The 18,647-nt window shown below is 44.6% G+C and overlaps 5 protein-coding genes across 5 annotated transcripts; 4 read left to right on the top strand and 1 right to left on the bottom strand.

Moving 5' to 3' along the window:
• Positions 1–492: 492 nt before the first annotated feature.
• VTN00DRAFT_3314 (uncharacterized protein) lies at positions 493–1,630 on the top strand (the record flags this gene model as incomplete). Its single annotated transcript, XM_069429618.1, has 4 exons — positions 493–533; positions 662–913; positions 1,013–1,260; positions 1,332–1,630. 4 exons carry the CDS (start codon positions 493–495, stop codon positions 1,628–1,630), a joined length of 840 nt encoding a protein of 279 aa, XP_069282844.1.
• Positions 1,631–4,289: 2,659 nt separating this feature from the next.
• Positions 4,290–4,993, bottom strand: VTN00DRAFT_3313 (uncharacterized protein; the record flags this gene model as incomplete). The annotated part of the gene is made up of 3 exons (XM_069429617.1): positions 4,290–4,549; positions 4,618–4,926; positions 4,981–4,993. The coding sequence occupies 3 exons, from the start codon at positions 4,991–4,993 to the stop codon at positions 4,290–4,292; spliced, it is 582 nt and encodes a 193-aa protein (XP_069282843.1).
• Positions 4,994–5,337: 344 nt separating this feature from the next.
• VTN00DRAFT_3312 (uncharacterized protein) lies at positions 5,338–7,214 on the top strand (the record flags this gene model as incomplete). The annotated part of the gene is made up of 4 exons (XM_069429616.1): positions 5,338–5,443; positions 5,497–5,622; positions 5,681–5,782; positions 5,836–7,214. The coding sequence occupies 4 exons, from the start codon at positions 5,338–5,340 to the stop codon at positions 7,212–7,214; spliced, it is 1,713 nt and encodes a 570-aa protein (XP_069282842.1).
• A 1,221-nt stretch (positions 7,215–8,435) lies between these two features.
• VTN00DRAFT_3311 (uncharacterized protein) lies at positions 8,436–8,675 on the top strand (the record flags this gene model as incomplete). The annotated part of the gene is made up of 1 exon (XM_069429615.1): positions 8,436–8,675. One exon carries the CDS (start codon positions 8,436–8,438, stop codon positions 8,673–8,675), a length of 240 nt encoding a protein of 79 aa, XP_069282841.1.
• Positions 8,676–10,456: 1,781 nt separating this feature from the next.
• VTN00DRAFT_3310 (uncharacterized protein) lies at positions 10,457–10,762 on the top strand (the record flags this gene model as incomplete). The annotated part of the gene is made up of 1 exon (XM_069429614.1): positions 10,457–10,762. One exon carries the CDS (start codon positions 10,457–10,459, stop codon positions 10,760–10,762), a length of 306 nt encoding a protein of 101 aa, XP_069282840.1.
• Positions 10,763–18,647: the final 7,885 nt, after the last annotated feature.

The raw sequence follows: 18,647 nt of genomic DNA, 5'->3' as shown, positions 1-18,647 counted from the left end.
ATGACGTGGGTTGATCCCGATGGATGACTGCTGTTTTGAATATTGATTTTGGATTTGTGTGTTTTGCCTGTGGCTCCATGAGTATCATTGTTGGTCTAGGTGCGTGTGGGTTGTTGGTGAAAGGGTAGAGTGACGTACGGAGTAGACTCGGGGGGTCGCATCATGTAAATCTTAGAATAGTGTCCAGTAGAGCTACTAATTAGTATAAACGATAAATACGATACAGCCATTACGAATCTTGCAGTATAGCCAAGTGACTTTATAGATACAAAGCGCTGCTTGGTCCTGGCAGCGGTCTTGGCGCGGCCGAATGTTTTCGCGAAGCTCTCACCTCCGTGCCAAGCCCAGTAGTATCTCCGACTTGAGGCTGCGACGAAGCTCTTCCTCGACCACTGCTCACCCAATTCTCTGCTTCGCTTCACAGAACAGCCTTTGTCCTTGCAGTAATAAATCTAGATAGTCTTCATATTATTGCAATCGGCCACTGTCAAGATGTCGACCATCACCGCAACTGCGATGCAAAGTACACGTCCGTATGTTCCAACATCCCAGCTAACAGCTCCGCGGGTCTCGAACCGTCCCTTGCTATCCCCTCCTTCGATCTGCCCTCCAACTCTTGAAAACATTATGACTAACAGTCATTCCTGTCGGAATGATGCAGACCCATCATCCCAAAGAGCTTCGACGCAAAACAGCCTGAGACGATCCGTCTATACCCTCTCTCCAACTACACCTTCGGCACCAAGGAGACGCAGCCGGAGGAAGACCCTTCCGTGCTGGCGCGTCTAAAGCGCCTTGAAGAGCACTATGAGCAGTACGGCATGAGGCGGACGTGTGAGGGTGTGCTGGTGTGCCACGAACACAACCACCCGCACGTGTTGATGCTGCAGATCGCGAATGCGTTCTTCAAGCTGTATGTCTTTCTCAGTACTCTGGCCTTCTTGCATTCTTTCATCTCAAATATAGAGAAAGATTTGGGAAAGCGCGTTCGGCACTGCTGACACTCGTGTAGACCAGGTGACTACCTCCACCACGATGACGACGAGGTCGAGGGGTTCAAGGCGCGCCTGAACGAGCGCCTCGCCCCTGTCGGGTCGCAGTTCTCCGGGGAGGGCGTCAACGAGGACTGGCAGATTGGGGACACTCTCGCGCAGTGGTGGCGACCGAATTTCGAGACTTTCATGTACCCCTTCCTTCCCGGCCATGTGACGCGTCCAAAGGAGTGCAAGAAGCTGTACTTCATCCAGCTGCCTAAGAAGAGTGCGTATTATCCTGCCTGCGTGGAATACTTGTAACTGCTGTGTTATCTGACCTTCTATCTACACGTGCAGAGGTCCTCTCCGTCCCCAAGAACATGAAGCTGCTGGCAGTTCCCCTCTTCGAACTGTACGACAACACCGCCCGCTACGGCCCCCAGCTTTCTGCGATCCCTCACCTCCTCTCGCGGTATAACTTCGAATTCGTCGACGAGAACGACAACGTGGTCGCCGTGACTCCTGGAACCCCGCTGCCGGAACACCAGATCCCACGGACCAAGGTCCTCGCTGGCGGTGAAGGAGGTGAGCAGCACGGGCAGGAGCAGAGCTTGGATGAATTTGCCCCTGGTGGTGAGGAGAATGGGCAGCAGTAAATACCCGCTTATTGCTGCAGTATCCAGCTCTGTTTTTATGAGACGTCGACTTCTCGCTAGTTGATAGGGTGCGTATACATACCCATGTCCTCCGGAATCGTGTCCCCAGCCTCCCCGTCTTCGTTTTTTTTTTTTTTTTTTCTTCTCGTATAAGCAGCCTAACTAACAAGACCAACCGACCAGGCCCTTGAGGATGCTGATAATACATGCTTATTTTTTGTCCTTTTCTTTTTGTTAATCTGTTATTATTCTCAAAAGGGAGTTGATACTACTGCTGCTGCTGTTGTACTCCATGAAGACCGGCGTTTGTAAGGAGCGAAAATACCTTTGATGATGATAATTCGATTGTTGTTTTTGCTATTTTCTAGGTTATGTTTCCCTTTTTATAGACAATCGGCTTTTATTCGGCGATAAATGAAAATATGGGAGGTTTTCTCCTTTTTCCAGTGAAGTCTGCTACTCACGGTAGCAATGCTTTCAATCGAACTGCAAGTCAGCTGTGCTATCTGTACAGGGTTTGGCTGGAACTCAGCTTACAGATCTCATCTTGTGCAGAGTGATAGGTAATGGTCTGGTCAACCATCTCTATTCTGATGCTTTACAACGGGATCCTGTCCTTGTATAGGTACCTTACACAATAAGTTACAGTGATTGCCGTTCACTCCTGCCTCACCCGGAAATTGCTGCTTTAACAGGGTGAGCTGGGTGAGTCTTGAGGTGATTTGCACACCCAACCTCATTTATATTCAGCCAATGCTTCACATTCTTCCCCACTTAATCCTGATGCCAGCTGTTTAGCAACAACAATAACAAGATCAAGGACGATGTACCTTTTACCGTCAAGGTGCCAAGCAAGTACAACAACGGCGCGGATCATCAGGTCCCATCGTCGAGAGACAACAAGACCATTCTCCCCGAGGGATTCCTCCGAACATGGCTGTCAATTTTCCTTATAAGACAGTGGATCCCGCCCTGGTAGGTCTTCCCGTCCCAATATCGCGCCACGCAGAGCATTCAACAACGCATGAAAACATCATCACCTATCATCGGCCCTGTAACATATGCAGCCAGGAATGGATCTATTCTGGCAGCGCCACCTATACGACTGGTACGCGGACTACTATCGCTATCTCAATCAGCAGCAACAGCAGCAGTAGGGCCAAACCAACCCGCCCCCTCTGACTCTGACGAACCCACGTGGCCCGCCCATCGTGCTCGACGCAGACGATATCAAAGGAAGAATACTACCAGCCTACATACAGTTGGGATCGATTATATAGGCAATTTCAATGTCCTCTATTTAGGCTGAATTGCTTTGAGGTGGCCGTTATTATTATAGCCACACTTTCTGCCTGACCCAGGGCAACTACCTACCTAGGTAATCTATGATGAGTGGCAGGTGGGCAATGTAATATTCGCCAGGTATTGATTGCGGAGAAATGCTTCGTAGGGGGGACAGAAGCATCGCATTTGCATAACGCTCCATATAGGCTAAGCTATCGTATTTTCTCCTGAAGTTTGCGGGGTAAAGATGGAACCGATTACCTATCTAGTTACCTAACCTTGAAGAAGAAGATACGTCGCACATGCAAATGAATGCATCATACCTAGGTATACTTCCGCTATATTTGAAATGCAAAAACAACTAACAGCTTTTCCGTGTTGGAGTTGCCGGCTAAGTAGTTTACCCTTGTCGACATAGGGCATCAAGACGGAAATCATGGAAATCAATCATACTTGAGATTAGTAGTGCATGCAGCTCAGCTTCGGCAGACAGATTCAAAACAAAGCTGGGGCTACAGTAACTACAGAACAATGATTGACATGTTCATATAATGTAACTAGATCGGCACGGAGCAGCACATGGTCCCCAACTCTCTACAGCTTCAATAGCCAAGATTGCCTCTTAAAAACAGCATAATGTGACGGCGCGGCAGACACCTAGGCGGTAAGGTAGGCGGTGTTGAGCATTCCTTTGTCTCTGGGATACTGCCGGTCCTACTTGCCTATATATATCACGTTACACGAAGCCCTGCGAATTCTTTTCCTTTCTTTTCCCCTCATGCTTTCGATTCTGTATGACAAGCTACCATAGTTTTAGCTAATAATACTATGACTGAGCGCCGTCACAATAAAAGAAAGGACCAGTTTTTAAGTGCACAAGCAGCCGCAGATGCATATGACGCGCCACACCTCGTAAAGCTTACTACTGCTGAAGAATCCACGTTTCCTAAAGGGGTATCATCCATCTAACTTATATTATCTATGAATCAGCCACCACAGATCAATACTGTACGAGATACGGCCAATCTGCTGCGACCATACTCCTGATACACAGTATATTATACGAGCACATATTGACCAATCTAGGATAATGTCCCCTATTGACCAATTCCAAAGCACGCCCAGGCTCCAGGAGGCTGAGACACACATTTTGCCGCTCAAAACGAGTGACTGGTCATGCTGGACGCTTTGCTGCTCAGTGGGGCTGCCTCATCTTGCATCTCAGGCCAATAAGTTAGATGGACGATCGATGACTAGTACAGGCAACTGTTGGCGTGCCTTCAGCCAGCCACGGCAGTGCCTAGCGGGAAAGTGCTTTAGGCTCAACAAATCTGTTCAATCGTCGATGGACAGAAAGAGCGGACCTTCTCAATTCTCACGCGACCAATTTCCTCCTGGGTGCGCTAAGGTGTACTAGGGGGCGATCTACTGATCTGCTCGTGTTCTTGGCGATCTCCCCCATGACGTGGTCGATGTTGCCAGTCGAGATGGTGCGGATGTGGATCTTTCTTTGCAATACGAGCTGCGAGAGCCGTAAATCGAATAATTCCAGCCTGGAGGCCAGATCTGTGCGGTGGCATTGCGTGTTGGGACCCGGTTGGAATCCGTGCTGAAGCAACCAAACGGGTTTATCTGCTAGTAGGCACGGATGCTTCAATAACGAGCCAACCACCATGAAACGGAAATGGTAACTAAAGACCTACCACTATTCAAGCTCAATTCCCACTCCCATCGATGGATATCCTCCTCGTCGGTAAACCGCTGCCAATCCCCTGGAGCAGCCAGAATGATCACAGACTGCACGTGCGCAAAGACTCGACGGATCCCTTGGATCACTTGCTCGCGTGTTGCGCTCTGGCTCATCTCATGCTGATCCAGCCAGACGCGGACATTCATTCTTTCTAGGATCTCGGCGACTAGACGAGCCATAATGCGGCCGCGCTCATAAAGCCCGTCCGCAGTAAACCAGCGGTAGAAGATGATACAGTCATAGGGACCGGAGTCGCAGTTAACTGGGTTTCGTGCTCAGCTGCCAGGTCTCAAACATCTCAGGGCAAGTAACTCACGGTCTTGGGTCATTTTTCCGAGTGCTGCTCTTGATTTCCTCTCTAGAGTGTAATTAACGGAAGCTTGTTTGCTTAGACACCGTCCTCGGATCCTTCATATATAGTCTGAAAACTAGGATTTTTAGCCTATTATGTAGAGCTGTGGAGATTTTGAGAGAACCCAAATTGTGGGCCTTTAAAACGAGTCCATCTGTTGTGATACGTATGCATTACTACCTGAGACCTTCAGCTGAGCCACCAAATCTGTGTTGGCGTGGGGCCTAGGGTCGGAATAGAAAGAGAAGCTGGCCTTTTAAAGAAACCTTTTCCAACCAAACAAGCGTTTCGTGTTTCTACTTCTTCCGCGAATTGTCCACCATGGCTTTATTCAAACCCGTCAAGCTCGGCTCCTTTCAATTGCAGCACCGCATTGTCATTAGTCCGGCCTTGCGTCACTCGTTGGCCGTGGATGTTGAAGATTATTGTCAGCTACATCTGGTGACTCTCGTTTTTGGCATTTGCTCATTTATGACGCAGTTCGTACACTTGCGCCAGAGGGTGGGCTGGTTCTCGTCCCATCCCTCGTCCCGAGACTGGAGGTCTCGATACATAAACGCATTGTAAACATTATCCACGATGCAAATGGCATTGCTTTTTATCGAAGTATGTGGTCCAAACTCGACCAATTCTCCCATCCTTCGCTGATGGCATTTCACCGTAGTTGGCGATGGTCAGGGGTCTTCCGAAGGTCTCGGTGAAAGATTGAAACAGCAGGTAGCCGATGCCGTTCTGGCTGGTTACGACGGGATTGAGTTGGATGCAGGTGAGTTCCTGTCTTGCTTGGTGAAGTTCAGTCTCCAACGGGGACGTCTATAGGCGAAGGATCGATACTTCAACGGGCCCTTCACGGATGCGAGTCACCATCCGGCGCGATCTCCCAAATCACGGATCTTTTACACTCGATGGTAAAAACTCTACCTGCCGAGCGAATTGGCGTTCGTTTTGCCCCCTTCGCCATGATGAACGGTGTTTGTTTGTCCAACCCCCTTTCGCTGTATAGCGCTTTGATTGAAGCGATTAGACGTTGCTTTCCATCGCTGGCATTTGTACACTTCGTCGCGAATACGACGTTCGATGACTTTGAGTATGCCGGCAACAGATCTTTTGACGCCTTTCGAGCTGCGTTGGCCTTTCCTCATGATGTGGATGACCGGAGTGCTCAGGGACCGTTGTTTATCTCCTCCAACGACTATTCCGCCGAGTCGGCCCATGCTATCGCTGCCCGCACCAACGATCTCATTAGCATTGGTCTCGCCTCAGACGCCAACCCCAATATCATTTCGCTGTTGCGGACGAAAGCTCATTATAAACTTCCGGCATCAGTGTCTGAGCGTCTGGCCGACATCGATTCCACGTTTCGAACCGGCAAGGAATATGTGCTGGAGTGGAACGCAGACCAACACGCTCGGGTTATGAATGCAATGAATGATCTGGATTCCTACCTCTCTCAGTTTGATCCCGCCTTGTCCTACGAAGGTACGGATAAGAAGGTCGTTTGGCGCAAGTCGTGTTGGTTCGCCTGCGACGGCATCGGTCATCCGTTACTCGACACCGAAGACGACATTGCCAAATTCGACGGCGACTTGAAGGACGGACTGACTGGCCTGCGTGCTCTCCAAGACGGCCAGGTGCGTTCGTCGCTGGAATACCTCAAGTATGTTCTCGACAGCGCTCTCGTCACCACCAGCCAGGCGCTAGGGATCGGCAACGACATGATCCAGCGCTGCACCGTGCGATACCGAATCATCAAGTATACGGCCCATGCAGGTAACCCTGGTGGAATCGGACTGCATCCCGACGGGAATCTTCTCTCCGCTCTCATCACCAACGGGCCCGGCCTAGGAGTCTATGACTTTGATGGGACGTTCCGCGAGCCCGGGTTCAACGGAACCATCATGATGGGTGGTTCGACGCTTTATCGATGGTCGCAGGGGACATATCTGCCGACCTTCCACAACGTGGATATCGACCAGGAGCAAGTCAAAGTGTCGATTGTGGCCTTTTTTAACTTCCCTGATATGGTTGAAATCCCGCGAAGTGTTGCTGTGTGCAAGGAGGAAAGTAGCTTTTTCCATGATATCAGGCGCATCAAGGAGGACGATAAATTGCCCATGGGAGAGTTGGCCCCTCTGTGGGACATTATCATTGAAAAGCACAAGCTGGTCCTACCGCCAGCTACGGAGGTCCATGTGTAAATGCGCTTCGGGGTGGTTCAAATAGCATCTATAGGTTTCTTCTCGAGGCTTAAGCCTATATAAATAGGTTTGGAACTAATTATTCGATCCTTCGTGAGGAGCATCAAGCCAGTATATTGAATAAGATCTCAGTGTGTGGGATCAGATATTTGGATTGTGTGTGCGTGGGTTGTAGGAGGCAGGAAGCAGCCGACCTGCGAGCAGACCGGACCGGCTAGGTCCGAGCAGCCTCTAACATAAGATAGGATAGTTGTTCCTGACACCCACCTCACCGCTATCGCGGAGTGATTGAATATATTACCAAGGCAATGCTTCGTTTTGCTGAATAGGTACAGAAGATGGCGTCAGGTAGGTGACTTACAGCCCCTGAAGCTGCTACACACGACAGTAGTATATAGTATGTATAGGATAAGTGTAACGGCGGGCCTAGGACTTCCTAGGCAGAGGCTCGTTGGGTTTATCTTGAAGGACAGAAGACAAGGGAAAAGATAGATAATAGGCCATTACTAGCAATGTTACCACTAGGATTGCTATTTGAGTTGACCATGGGGTTCTAATCCCCATGGCTAAGGTGCGTGTTTATATACATAGTCCCTCTGTGGGTATTGGTATACCATATGGTATACTGTATACCCGATGGTATGTTGTATACCTGATGGTATACCATATACCTTTTAGTCCTTGTATACCATTGATTAGTCATAATCATGTGATGCCTGTGATGGCTTCTATCTCTTGCAGGGTAACATCCATTATGCAATGCTGTGTTGGGCAGCACTGATCATAACACTACTCCCCCTCTTCTAGCTTTTTGTCCTAAAAAGCATTTAAAGCTGGTTACTCCCTGTGTCTTCAGGTCTGAGCCTTCTTCCTTTGTAAGTATCTCTGAACATGCCCCGTGATTATTATAAGGAGTGTCTGCAACAGGCTGACCTGATCCAGCAAAACAGTTGTCCTGTCAGGGTTTTGTGTGTTTGGTGTTATTCTCATAATCTTCCTTGCATTATGGATTTGAAAAGCCGGAACTGCATCTTATGTACCTGTCATGGTTGCAAATGTGAAAAGCAATTTCATAGTGATAAGGAATGGGATGAGTTGGAAGGTGCTTGGAAGTTGATAAGGGACCAAATCTGCAAGACCTCAGAACTCATTGCATCTTCTTATGCAAAGCTCAATTGTCTTGAACATCAGAAGGAATTCCTTTGTGAGTGTGGTTTGAAGATGTTGGATCATAATTCCCTAATGACTGAAAAGTTGGATAATGAAAACCCCCTCACTGCTGAAGAACTTGCCAAGTTGGAGTGCTTGGCCAATGAGTATGAGGATTGCCAGCACCCTGGGGATCTATCATTGTCTGGTGATCCACAGCTTCTTGAAGGACTTTCTCCCAGTTTTGTTGCAGAGCTTCTTGTCTCTGGCAGTCTTGAGCAAGAGGCCTCTGGCAGTTCACAAAGATCCTAATGAGATGGGTCTTGAAGGCATCTCCCCTTGGGTTGTCCTCTCTTTCTGTGGTGTGGCAGGTCTTCTGGTTTTGGGCAATCTGGGTTCCAGAGATGGAATTCTCTGAGAAGTTTCTTGCACCCATTGCAGTTTTCTATAGATTGTTAAGAGTTCTCAGAGTCATTATACCCTTTTTATTTCAAAAGGTACATAAACTGTCTGTTAATTATGCTGCTGTCTAACATCTTTTCCACTTTATAGTCCTTGTTGTTATCAGGGTTTTCTGGCAGAATTTTCTCAGTCTTGGTAACTGGTCAGGTGTTTTTTAGTGCTGGTTCCAATAATGATATATGAAAAATTGGGTGTATCTGTATGGTGTTAGGCAATTTGAGGTGGAAATTGACCTCTCCTTTCTTTTCTGCAATTTTGAACAGTCCAATCTTTTTAAAATCCAATTTGTTGTTAGGCTGTTTTGTTTTAACATTTTTTTAAAGAAGGTACACTTTATCTTCTGCTTTCAGTTCTGGTCCTTCCTTGTGGTGCTGATTGTAGTACTTGGTGGTCTGATAGGCAATAAACTGAATGTTAAGGTTCAATTATTAGTGGAGTTCTTTCAACTGATCAGCTTGAAGAATTCCCTTTTGTGCCAAAACTTTGCTTGATTTTGGTTCCTGATAAGCTGTTGGTTCAAATCTGTAGTTGGTGTAGAACAGTAACTCTTAGATTATCTTATTCTTAGCACTGTTATAGACAAACTGGGCCAAGAGTAATAGTTCTACCCAGTTGTCTTATTGGTAATTAATATAACAGTGTAAGTATTGTTCCAAGGTCTGGTTTGTCTGTTCTGTCTGTCTATCTGTCTATGAATAAGCTGTTGTTGAGAGCTTATGTTTGGAACCTAGTTGATGTGTCAGTGTTTGCCAGAATCCTAATGTAACAGCGGACCTAGGATTTCTAGGTTGAAGCACATTGGGTTTATCTTGAAGGACAGAAGACAAGAGGAAAAGGTAGATGGGTAGGCCATTACTAGCAATGTTACTGTTGGGATTGCTATTTGAGTTGACCACAGGGTCCTAATCCCTATGGTTAAGGAGCATGTTATATACATGCTGAGTTCTGCCTGGAAACACCTATCCAGTGGATCATGACTATGGATGGATCAAAGGTCAGGTTGGATCAAGAATCTGGATGGATCATTCCCGCTGATTTGATCCATTGTCACATGATGGATCCTCCCCCTCATTGCCTTATTGGAGATTCCTAGGCTGTGCTGTAACACTACTCTCCCCCCTCAAGGATCTTCAGCCCAAAGATCATTAGCTTATAAGTTGGTTCTGTCCTGCTGTGTGATCTTTGTTGTTCCTTTTCTCTGTAAGTGTCCTTCCATCATGACTGGAAAACACAAGTGAGGTGATCAGGGAACAGAACACTCATCCCTAGGTGCCAAGGTTGATCTTCTAGGTATAACTATGCCAGTTCCTTGTTCTCAATGTCTCCTTCTGCAAGAGAAGGGTGAGGAGGTTGAATGCAAGGTCCTTCTAAACTATTCTCATTGTGGGGAGTGCTGCCATCAAGGTCACACACAATGTGATGCTGCTGAGATGGAGGATGCAGACTGTCCAGCTCCTTATCCCTTTTGTCCTGGTTTCTTCTGGCTGACCCTTGTAGTTAACCATTTAAAAAGAGCCTTGGATAAGGTGCATGCTGATTGGGAAGCAGCACATCAAGAGCTTCATGCTGTGATGGTCTGTCTAGAGTGAGTGGAGAAACAAACTGATTTGTTAGAACAGCAAGATGTCCTGATGTTGTCAAAGAAGGCCCAGTCTGTGGAGGATCTTGAGGAGCTGGAGCAGTTGGAGGCTGCATCTGATAATCTTGATCCTCCAGAGGGTGAGCAGTCCCCTAAGCAGACATATCAGGAGGGTCCAAGTGCAGACCCCTCCTCCTCTGGTGGAGATTCAGGCAAACCTGTTCCTCCTGCTGAGGCTGGGTCTTCTGTGGATTATTCCTGTGTGCTGTTCTGGGAATCCTCCCTCAACACCTTATTCTCTGAAGGTGTAGATCCTCTGGTTTTGGGCAATCTGGATTTTGGAGGTGGAATTCCCTGAGAAGTTTCTTGCATCTGTTGCAGTTTTCTATAGGTTGCCAAGAGTTCTTAGAGTCATCATACTCTTTCCATTTCAAAAGGTATATGAACTGCCTGTCAATTATGCCACTGTCTAATATCTTCTCCACTTTATAGTCCTTGTTGTCATCAGGGTTTTCTGGCAAAATTTCTTCAGTTTTAGTAATGGGCTGGGTGTCTCTTGGTGCAGGTTCCAATAGTAATATATGAAAAACTGGGTGTATCTGCATAGTATCTGGCAATTTAAGACAGAAATTGACCTCTCCTTTCTTTTCTGCAATTTTGAATGGTCCAATCTTTTTAAAATCCAATTTGTTGTTGGGTCATTTTGTTTTAATATTTTTTCAAAGGAGGTACACTTTATCTCCCTTTTTCAATTCTGATCCTTTTTTGTGGTGTTGATTATAGTATTTGGCAGTTCAGTAGGCAATAAACTGGATGTCAAGGCTTAATTGCTGATGGAGTTCCTTCAGCTGATCAGCTTAAAGAATTCCCTTCTGAGCTAGGACTTTGCTTAGCTTTGGTTCCTGGTAAGCAGTTGGTTCAAATCTGTAGTTGGTGTAGAACAGTAATTCTTAGGTTGTTTCATTCTTAGCACTGTTATAGGCAAACTGGGCCAGAGATAATAGTTCTACCCAATTGTCTTATTGGTAGTTAATATAACAGTGTAGATATTGTTCCAAGGTCTGGTTCATCTGTTCTGTTTGCCTATCAGTCTGGGGGTGAGCTGTTGTTGAAAGCTTATGTTTGGAACCAAGTTGGCACATCAAAGTCTGCCAAAATCCTGAGGTAAATAACTTGTCTCAATCTGACACAAATTCTTCAGGTAATCCATGATTCCTGAAAATGATCCATAGGAATGTGTATGCCAGTTCCTCAGCATTGGATAACTTCTTGTACAGTAAGAAGTAGGCATACTTGGTCAGTCAGTCCACTATAACCAGGATGGAGTCATATGCTATCCCAGTTAGGGGTTCTTTTGATTTGGGTAGGTCTGTGATGAAATCCAGCAATATAGACTGCTAAGATCTCTCTGATGCTGCCAAACTTTGTAGAAGTCCATATGGTGCATATTATGCTGCCTTGCTTCAGATACAGAGGTCACATTGTGAGACTATCCATTGTACCATTTTCCTAAGTCCTGGGAAGTAGAAGTTCTGGGTGATCCTCTCAATGGTCTTTTCTATTTCTTGATGTCCGTGAGCCGGGGCCTCATGGATATCTCTGACTAGATCCTCTCTTAACTTGGTGGGGACATAGATCAATCCTTGGAATAGGATGATGTCTCCTTCCCCCTTAGTTATATTGGGGTCATTCTCAATTTCACTGAGTTCCTCTGCCATTGAATCCTTTTGGTAGGCCTTCTTAATCTTTTCTGCCCAGGTGCCCAGTCCTAATTGCAGGGCAGATGCAGCTTGCCTATCCAAGATGAGGGTTCCATCAGCCTTCTGTTGCAGGATTGCAGGCTGTGGTGGAGGCTCTTCCTCCTGGTGATCTGGTCTTCAACTGAGTGCATCTGCTCAGGCATTTTCAGAACCTCTTTGGTAGGTGATCTTGATATTGTAAGGGGCTAACTCCTCCACCCATCTGACCTGATGTCAGGTCAATTCCTTGGTGGTGGTGAAATATGCCAAATTCTTATGATCACAATATATCACAACCTGATGTTTTGCCCCTTCCAGATAATGTCACCATTCTTGTACTGCTGCCACAATGGCCAGAAGTTCTTTATTGTGGATATTGTAGTTCAGTTCTGATGGGGTCATCTTTTATGAATAAAAGGTGATTGGATACAGTTGTCCTTATTTGTCAGGTTGGTTGATATATGCTTCTATGATGAAGTCTGAGGCATCTGTCTCCATAAAGATAGGCTTTTCTGGGTTAAAGATCCCTAGAACTGGTGCCTTGCAAAACTTCTGCTTAAGAAGATTGAATGCCTCTTGCTGTTTATTTCCTTATTTAAATCTCTAATCTTTTTGGGTAAGTTTTATCAGCAGTTCTACTATCTTGGAGTAGTTCCATATGAACTTTTGATAGAAGTTGGTGAAACCAAGAAAGGATTGTGCTTCCTTGACTGTTGTTAGGGCTGGCCATCCTTTAATGACTGCTACCTTCCCTTTATTCATCTCAACATGTCCTGGGAAAATTATGAAACCAAGGAATTCTATCTTTTAGGTATGCCATTTGCACTTCTCTGGTGCAACTGAGAGCTTTCTTTCTTTCAATGCTTTAAGAACTTTTTGCACATGCTGTCTGTGCTCTTTCAAGGTTTCTGAATAGATAAGGATGTCATCCAGGTATGCCATGCAAAAGATATCCAAGTATTCCCACAAGGTATTGTTAACTAGGCTCTGGAATATAGTGGGCACATTGGTAAGACCAAATGGCATAACCATATATTCAAAATGTCCTAGTCAGGTCCTGAAGGCAGTTTTCCATTCCTCCCCTTCCTTTATGCAGACCAGGTAATACCCTTCTTGTAGGTCTAGCTTGGTGAAGTACTTGGCCTTGCACAATCTATCCTGTAGCTCTGAAATGAGCAGTAAGGGATAGCAGTTCTTGACTGTGATATTATTAAGCTGGTGATAATCCACACAAAGTCATAATTTCCCATTCTTTTTTGGAATAAATAGAATTGGATACCCTGCTGGAGATGTTGAGTGTCAGATATATCCTCTTTTCAAGTTCTTTTAGATATATTCTTGTAATGCTGCATATGCCTTTTCCAAAAGTAGGTATATTGGTTTGAAGATGGGCTGTGTCCCAGGCTTCAATAGTATCCTATAATCCCATGGCTGGTGTTCTGGCAACTGTTCTCTATCTTATTCTTTGAAGACTTCCTCAAAGTCCCAGTATTCTTTCAGGACTGCTTCCATTTTGTTCAGGGGTGGTTTGGTTTCTTTTTGTTCCATAGATCTAATCATCAGTTCTGATATGTAGATGAGATACAAGAGTCCTATTTGTTCTCCCTTCTTCCACATTCTTGTTATTGCATTTCTGGAGATCTTCTTGATCTCTACTGGCTGTTCTTTTCCCTCAGGTTGCCTCTCAGGTCTTATATCTCTGTTGGGTTCTCTTGCTATTTGCACCTTCCCCATCACCCAATCTATATGAGGGTTGTGTGTCTTTAGCCAAGGTATGCCTAGGATTATATCATGTCCTGACATTCACATAATGTCAAGGTTGATCCTTTCCTTGTGCTGTCTGATCTGCAAGATGGATTGATCTATCTTTATTTGTATCCATCCTTCACTGTAGCTGCTTGTAGATCCATCAACTGTGGATAACTGATATGGCTCCTTTTTTCCTGTAAAGGGGATCTGATTCCTGGTAACAAAAGTATAGCTAATAAAGTTTCCCATAGCCCTGCTGTTGATTATGGCCCTTGCTCTTTTGCCATTAATCCTGACAGTGATAACCAGTTATTTCAATAAGTCTGTTTTATTAAGTGTGATACCATTTTGCACTTCTGTAGTAGTATTTAGGGACCTGATCTGTGACTTCTGCAAGGGTCCCTTACTGGCAGGGTCCTTTAGTTTTTTGACTTCCTGGGGTCCTTTGGAAACCATCCTATTGCCATTTTGGGTGCCTGATGGGTTAAGCAATTGTTATTATAGCAGGCTGTCCAAGCAGTTTTGATATGTTTATTCTATTTTACAATTAATAATTATTTTTTGTTGTCTCATTTTGGCTTGTCAGGGCATTTCCATCTTAGGTAATTATTCTTCCCACAGTGGATGCACAGCTTCTGTTTATAGCATTTCTTTTATTTTTCTATCCAGTTGGGGTTGGGGCCTCTGGTCCTCCTGTTTGTCATTCTCTGGGGGCTCCAATCTTCCTGATTTGTGTTATCTAGTTTCATAGCATTGCCTCCATTTCCTGTATGCTGAGGGGTTTGCTGAAAGGGGTTGAATTGTTGTTACTCAGTCTATCACTTAAAAAGTCAGTTATCAATCCAGATTGCCATGAGTATCAGGTTGTTGAGGTCTGTTGATTCCTTCACTGCCAGGAGCCTGTTCTTGACCTCCTCTTTTAACCCTTAATAGTAGTGCTCCATAAGTGCTTATTCTGATTAGTCTTCAAGGAATGCTGCTGCTTGTTGGAACTCAGTGGTGTAGTTGGTGACTGATATCCTCTGCCAGATGGACATGATAGTTCTGATGGCCTTTTTTACCTTATCCAAGTCCCTAAAGTTCTGTTTGATCTGGTTTAGGAATATATTGAAGCTGTTAAAAGTTTTGATTATCTCAACTTGCTGTTATTCTGACAATCTTTCCAGATAATCCTTCAGGTAGAGGTTAAACCACTGAGCTGCCATACTTCACAAATAGGTTGCTGTGAACATCACCTTCCTTTCTTTGTCAGGAAATTTATGGAGGTTGAAGAAGAAATAGAGCTCCAGTTGTAAGATAAAAGTCTGTAGTTTTTTCCAATCACCATAGTATAGGTTAGGTTTTGCAATCTTGGTTTTTAAGTTAATCTCATTATCTGCAGGATTCTGAGGGGTTAGATTAGCCATATAGATTGTGTTTGCATGGGCCTGTTGTCCTAGCTATTATATCTATTCCTGAAGTTGGGCATTCCCATTAATTTGGTTTTGTAGTTCACCCTGCAGCTGATTAATCTGTTCCTGAAGAGTGGTATTCTCACTGGTTCAATCCTGTAGTTGATTTTCAAGTCAGCAGACTTGACCCTGTAGATCCCTAAGGGCCTAAACAACTCCCTGGAGGGTGATATCTTCCATCTTCTTTTCTTCACAGAGGGGTGACAATATTCTGTTGCTGCTTTTCCTTCCTGCCTTCTGCAAGAAAGGTGGTCAAAGTGTAACAGTGGACCTAGGATTTCTAGATTAAAGCACATTAGGTTTATCTTGAAGGACAGAAGACAAGAGGAAAAGGTAGATGGGTAGGCTGTTACTAGCAATGTTACTGTTGGGATTGCTATTTGAGTTGACCACAGGGTCCTAATCCCCATGGTTAAGGAGTGTGTTATATACATGCTGAGTTCTGCCCAGAAACACCTATCTGGTGGATCATGACTATGGATGGATCAAAGGTCAGGTTGGATCAAGAATCTGGATGGATCATTCCCGCTGATTTGATCCATTGTCACATGATGGATCCTCCCCCTCATTGCCTTATTGGAGATTCCTAGGCTGTGCTGTAACACCTAAGGTGAACAGTTTGTCTTAATCTGATACAAATTCTTCAGGTAAACCATGGTTCCCAAAGATGGTCTGTAAGAAGGTGTATGCCAGTTCTTCTGCATTGGATGATTTCTTATATGGTAGGAAGTAGGCATATTTGATAAGTCTGTCCATGATAACCAATATGGAGTTATATATTACTCCAGTCAGGGGCTCCTTTGATTCTGGTAAGTCTGTGATGAAGTCCAGTGATATAGATTGCCAGGATCTTTCTGGGATGGCTAAGGTTTGTAAGAGCCTATATGGTGTGTGCTATGCTGCCTTGCTTTGAATGTAGAGATTATATTATGATACTATGCATCATACCATCCTTCTTAATCCTGGGAAGTAGAAGTTCCAGGTGATCCTTTTAATGGTCTTCTCTATCCTCTGATGTCTGTGGGCTGAGGCCTTGTGGATGTCTCTGACTAGATCCTCCCTTAATCTGGTAGGAATGTAGACCAATCCTTGGAATAGGATAATATCTCCTTCTCCTTTGATTATGTTGGGATCATTCTTGATTTCTCCAAGTTCCTCTGCCATTGAATCCTTTTGGTAGGCCTTCTTAATTTTTTCTGCCCATGTACCTGGTCCTAGCTGCAGGGGGGGTGCAGCTTGCCTATCCAGAGTGAGGGCTCCATCAGCCTCCTGCCACAAAATTGTAGGCTGTGGTGAAGGCTCTTCCTTCTGGTGGTCTGGTCTTTGGCTGAGTGCATCTGCTCAGGCATTCTCTGAGCCTCTCTGATAGGTGATCTTGATATTATAGGGGGCCAACTCTTCTGCCCACCTGACCTGTTGTTGGGTCAATTCCTTGGTGGTAGTGAAGTATACTAAATTCTTGTGATCACAATATATCACAGCTTGATGCTTCACCCCTTCTAGGTAATGTCACTATTCTTGCACTGCTGCCAAAATGGCTAGAAGTTCTTTGTTATGGATATTGTAATTCAGTTCTGGTGGGGTTATCTTTCACAAATAAAAGGCAATTGGGTGCAGTTGTCTCTGCTTATCAGATTGGTTGATGTATGCTCCTATGGCAAAGTCTAAAGTGTCTATTTCCATAAAGATAGGCTTCTCCAGGTCAAAGATTCCTAGAATAGATGCTTTACAAAACTTCTGCTTAAGAAGATTGAATGCTTTCTGCTGCTTATTTCCCTATTCAAACCTTTGGTCTTTCTGGGTGAGCTTCATCAAAGGTTCCACAATCTTGGCATAATTCTATATAAATTTCTAATAGAAGTTGGCAAAACCCAGAAAGGCCTATATTTCCTTAACTGTTGTTGGAGCTGGCCATCCTTTAATGGCTGCTACCTTTTCCTTATTTATTTCAACATATTCTGAGAAAATTATAAAGCCAAGGAATTCTATCCTTTAGATATGCCATTTACACTTTTCTGGCATTATTAAGAGTTTCTTTTTTTTAAGGCCTTTAAAACCTTCTGTATATACTGTCTATGCTCTTCCAGGGTTTTCAAGTAGATAAGGATGTTATCTAGATATGCCATATAAAAGATATCCAGATACTTCTGTAAGGTGTTGTTGACTAGGCTCTGGAATATAGTGGGCATATTAGTAAAGCCAAATAGTATAACTGTATATTTAAAATGCCCTAGTTGAGTCCTGAAAGTGGTCTTCCATTCTTCTCCTTCCTTCATGCAGACCAGATAATATCCTTCTCTAAGATCTAACTTGATAAAGTATTTTGCCTTCTGCAGCCTGTCCTATAACTTAGAGATAAGTGATAAGAGATAGCAGTTCTTGATTATAATATTATTTAGTTAGTGATAATCCACACAGAGTCAAAGTTTCCCATTCTTCTTTAGGACAAATAAGATTGGATACCCAGCAGGTAAGATAGAATGCCAAATATATCCTTGCTTCAAGTTCTTCTTAATATACTCTTGCAGCACTGCATATGCCTTCTCTGAGAGTGGGTAGATTGGTTTGAATGCTGGTTATGTTCCCAGCTTCAGCAGTATCTTATAGTCCCATAACTGATGTTCTGGCAGCTATCCTCTGCCTTGTTCTCTAAAAACTTCCTCAAAATCCCAGTATTCCTTTGGGACTGCTTCCATTCTGTTTAGGGGCAGCTGGTCCCTTCTCTGTTCTATAGATCTAATCATCAGTTCTGATGTGGGGGTGAGATATAAGACTTCTACTTATTCTCTCCTTTTCCATATTTATGCTATTACTTTCCTAGAGATCTTCTTGATTTCCACTGGCTATTTCTCTTTCCCCTCAGGTTGCCTTTCAGGCCTTACATCTCTGTTGGGTTTCTCTGTCAATTGCACCCTTTCTGTTACCCAATCTATTTAGGGGTTGTGTATCTTTAATTAAGATATTCCTAGGATTATTATTATTATTATTAATCAAGTTTAACGTCCATATAGAGCCTTTCGGCTATGATAGACCCTGATTCCTGGGCTGCAATTCTCATTCTAAACTACCAGTTTAGAATGAGAGTTATTGCCCCTATCTAGTCCCTGGGGCTAGACCCCCATCTATGATCATTCTTAACCTTTTCCTCGCCCTGGACTGCCTATCTGCATAGGGCTTTTGAGCTCTATAGGCTCTCCTTGTTTTCAAGCCAGTATAGGCATCACCCGGTCTGTTCCCGGGCTGCCCCTATCCATTACCCATCTCCAATCTTTTCCGCTTCCTCTAGGGCTTCTAGTCCCCATTT

The sequence above is a fragment of the Thermoascus crustaceus genome (assembly GCF_041956765.1).
Source record: "Thermoascus crustaceus strain CBS 181.67 unplaced genomic scaffold VTN00scaffold_14, whole genome shotgun sequence".
NCBI classification, from domain to species: Eukaryota; Fungi; Ascomycota; class Eurotiomycetes; order Eurotiales; family Thermoascaceae; genus Thermoascus; species Thermoascus crustaceus.
The sequence above is the reverse complement of the archived record's forward strand: the minus strand, read 5'-3'. Positions and strand labels throughout refer to the sequence as shown.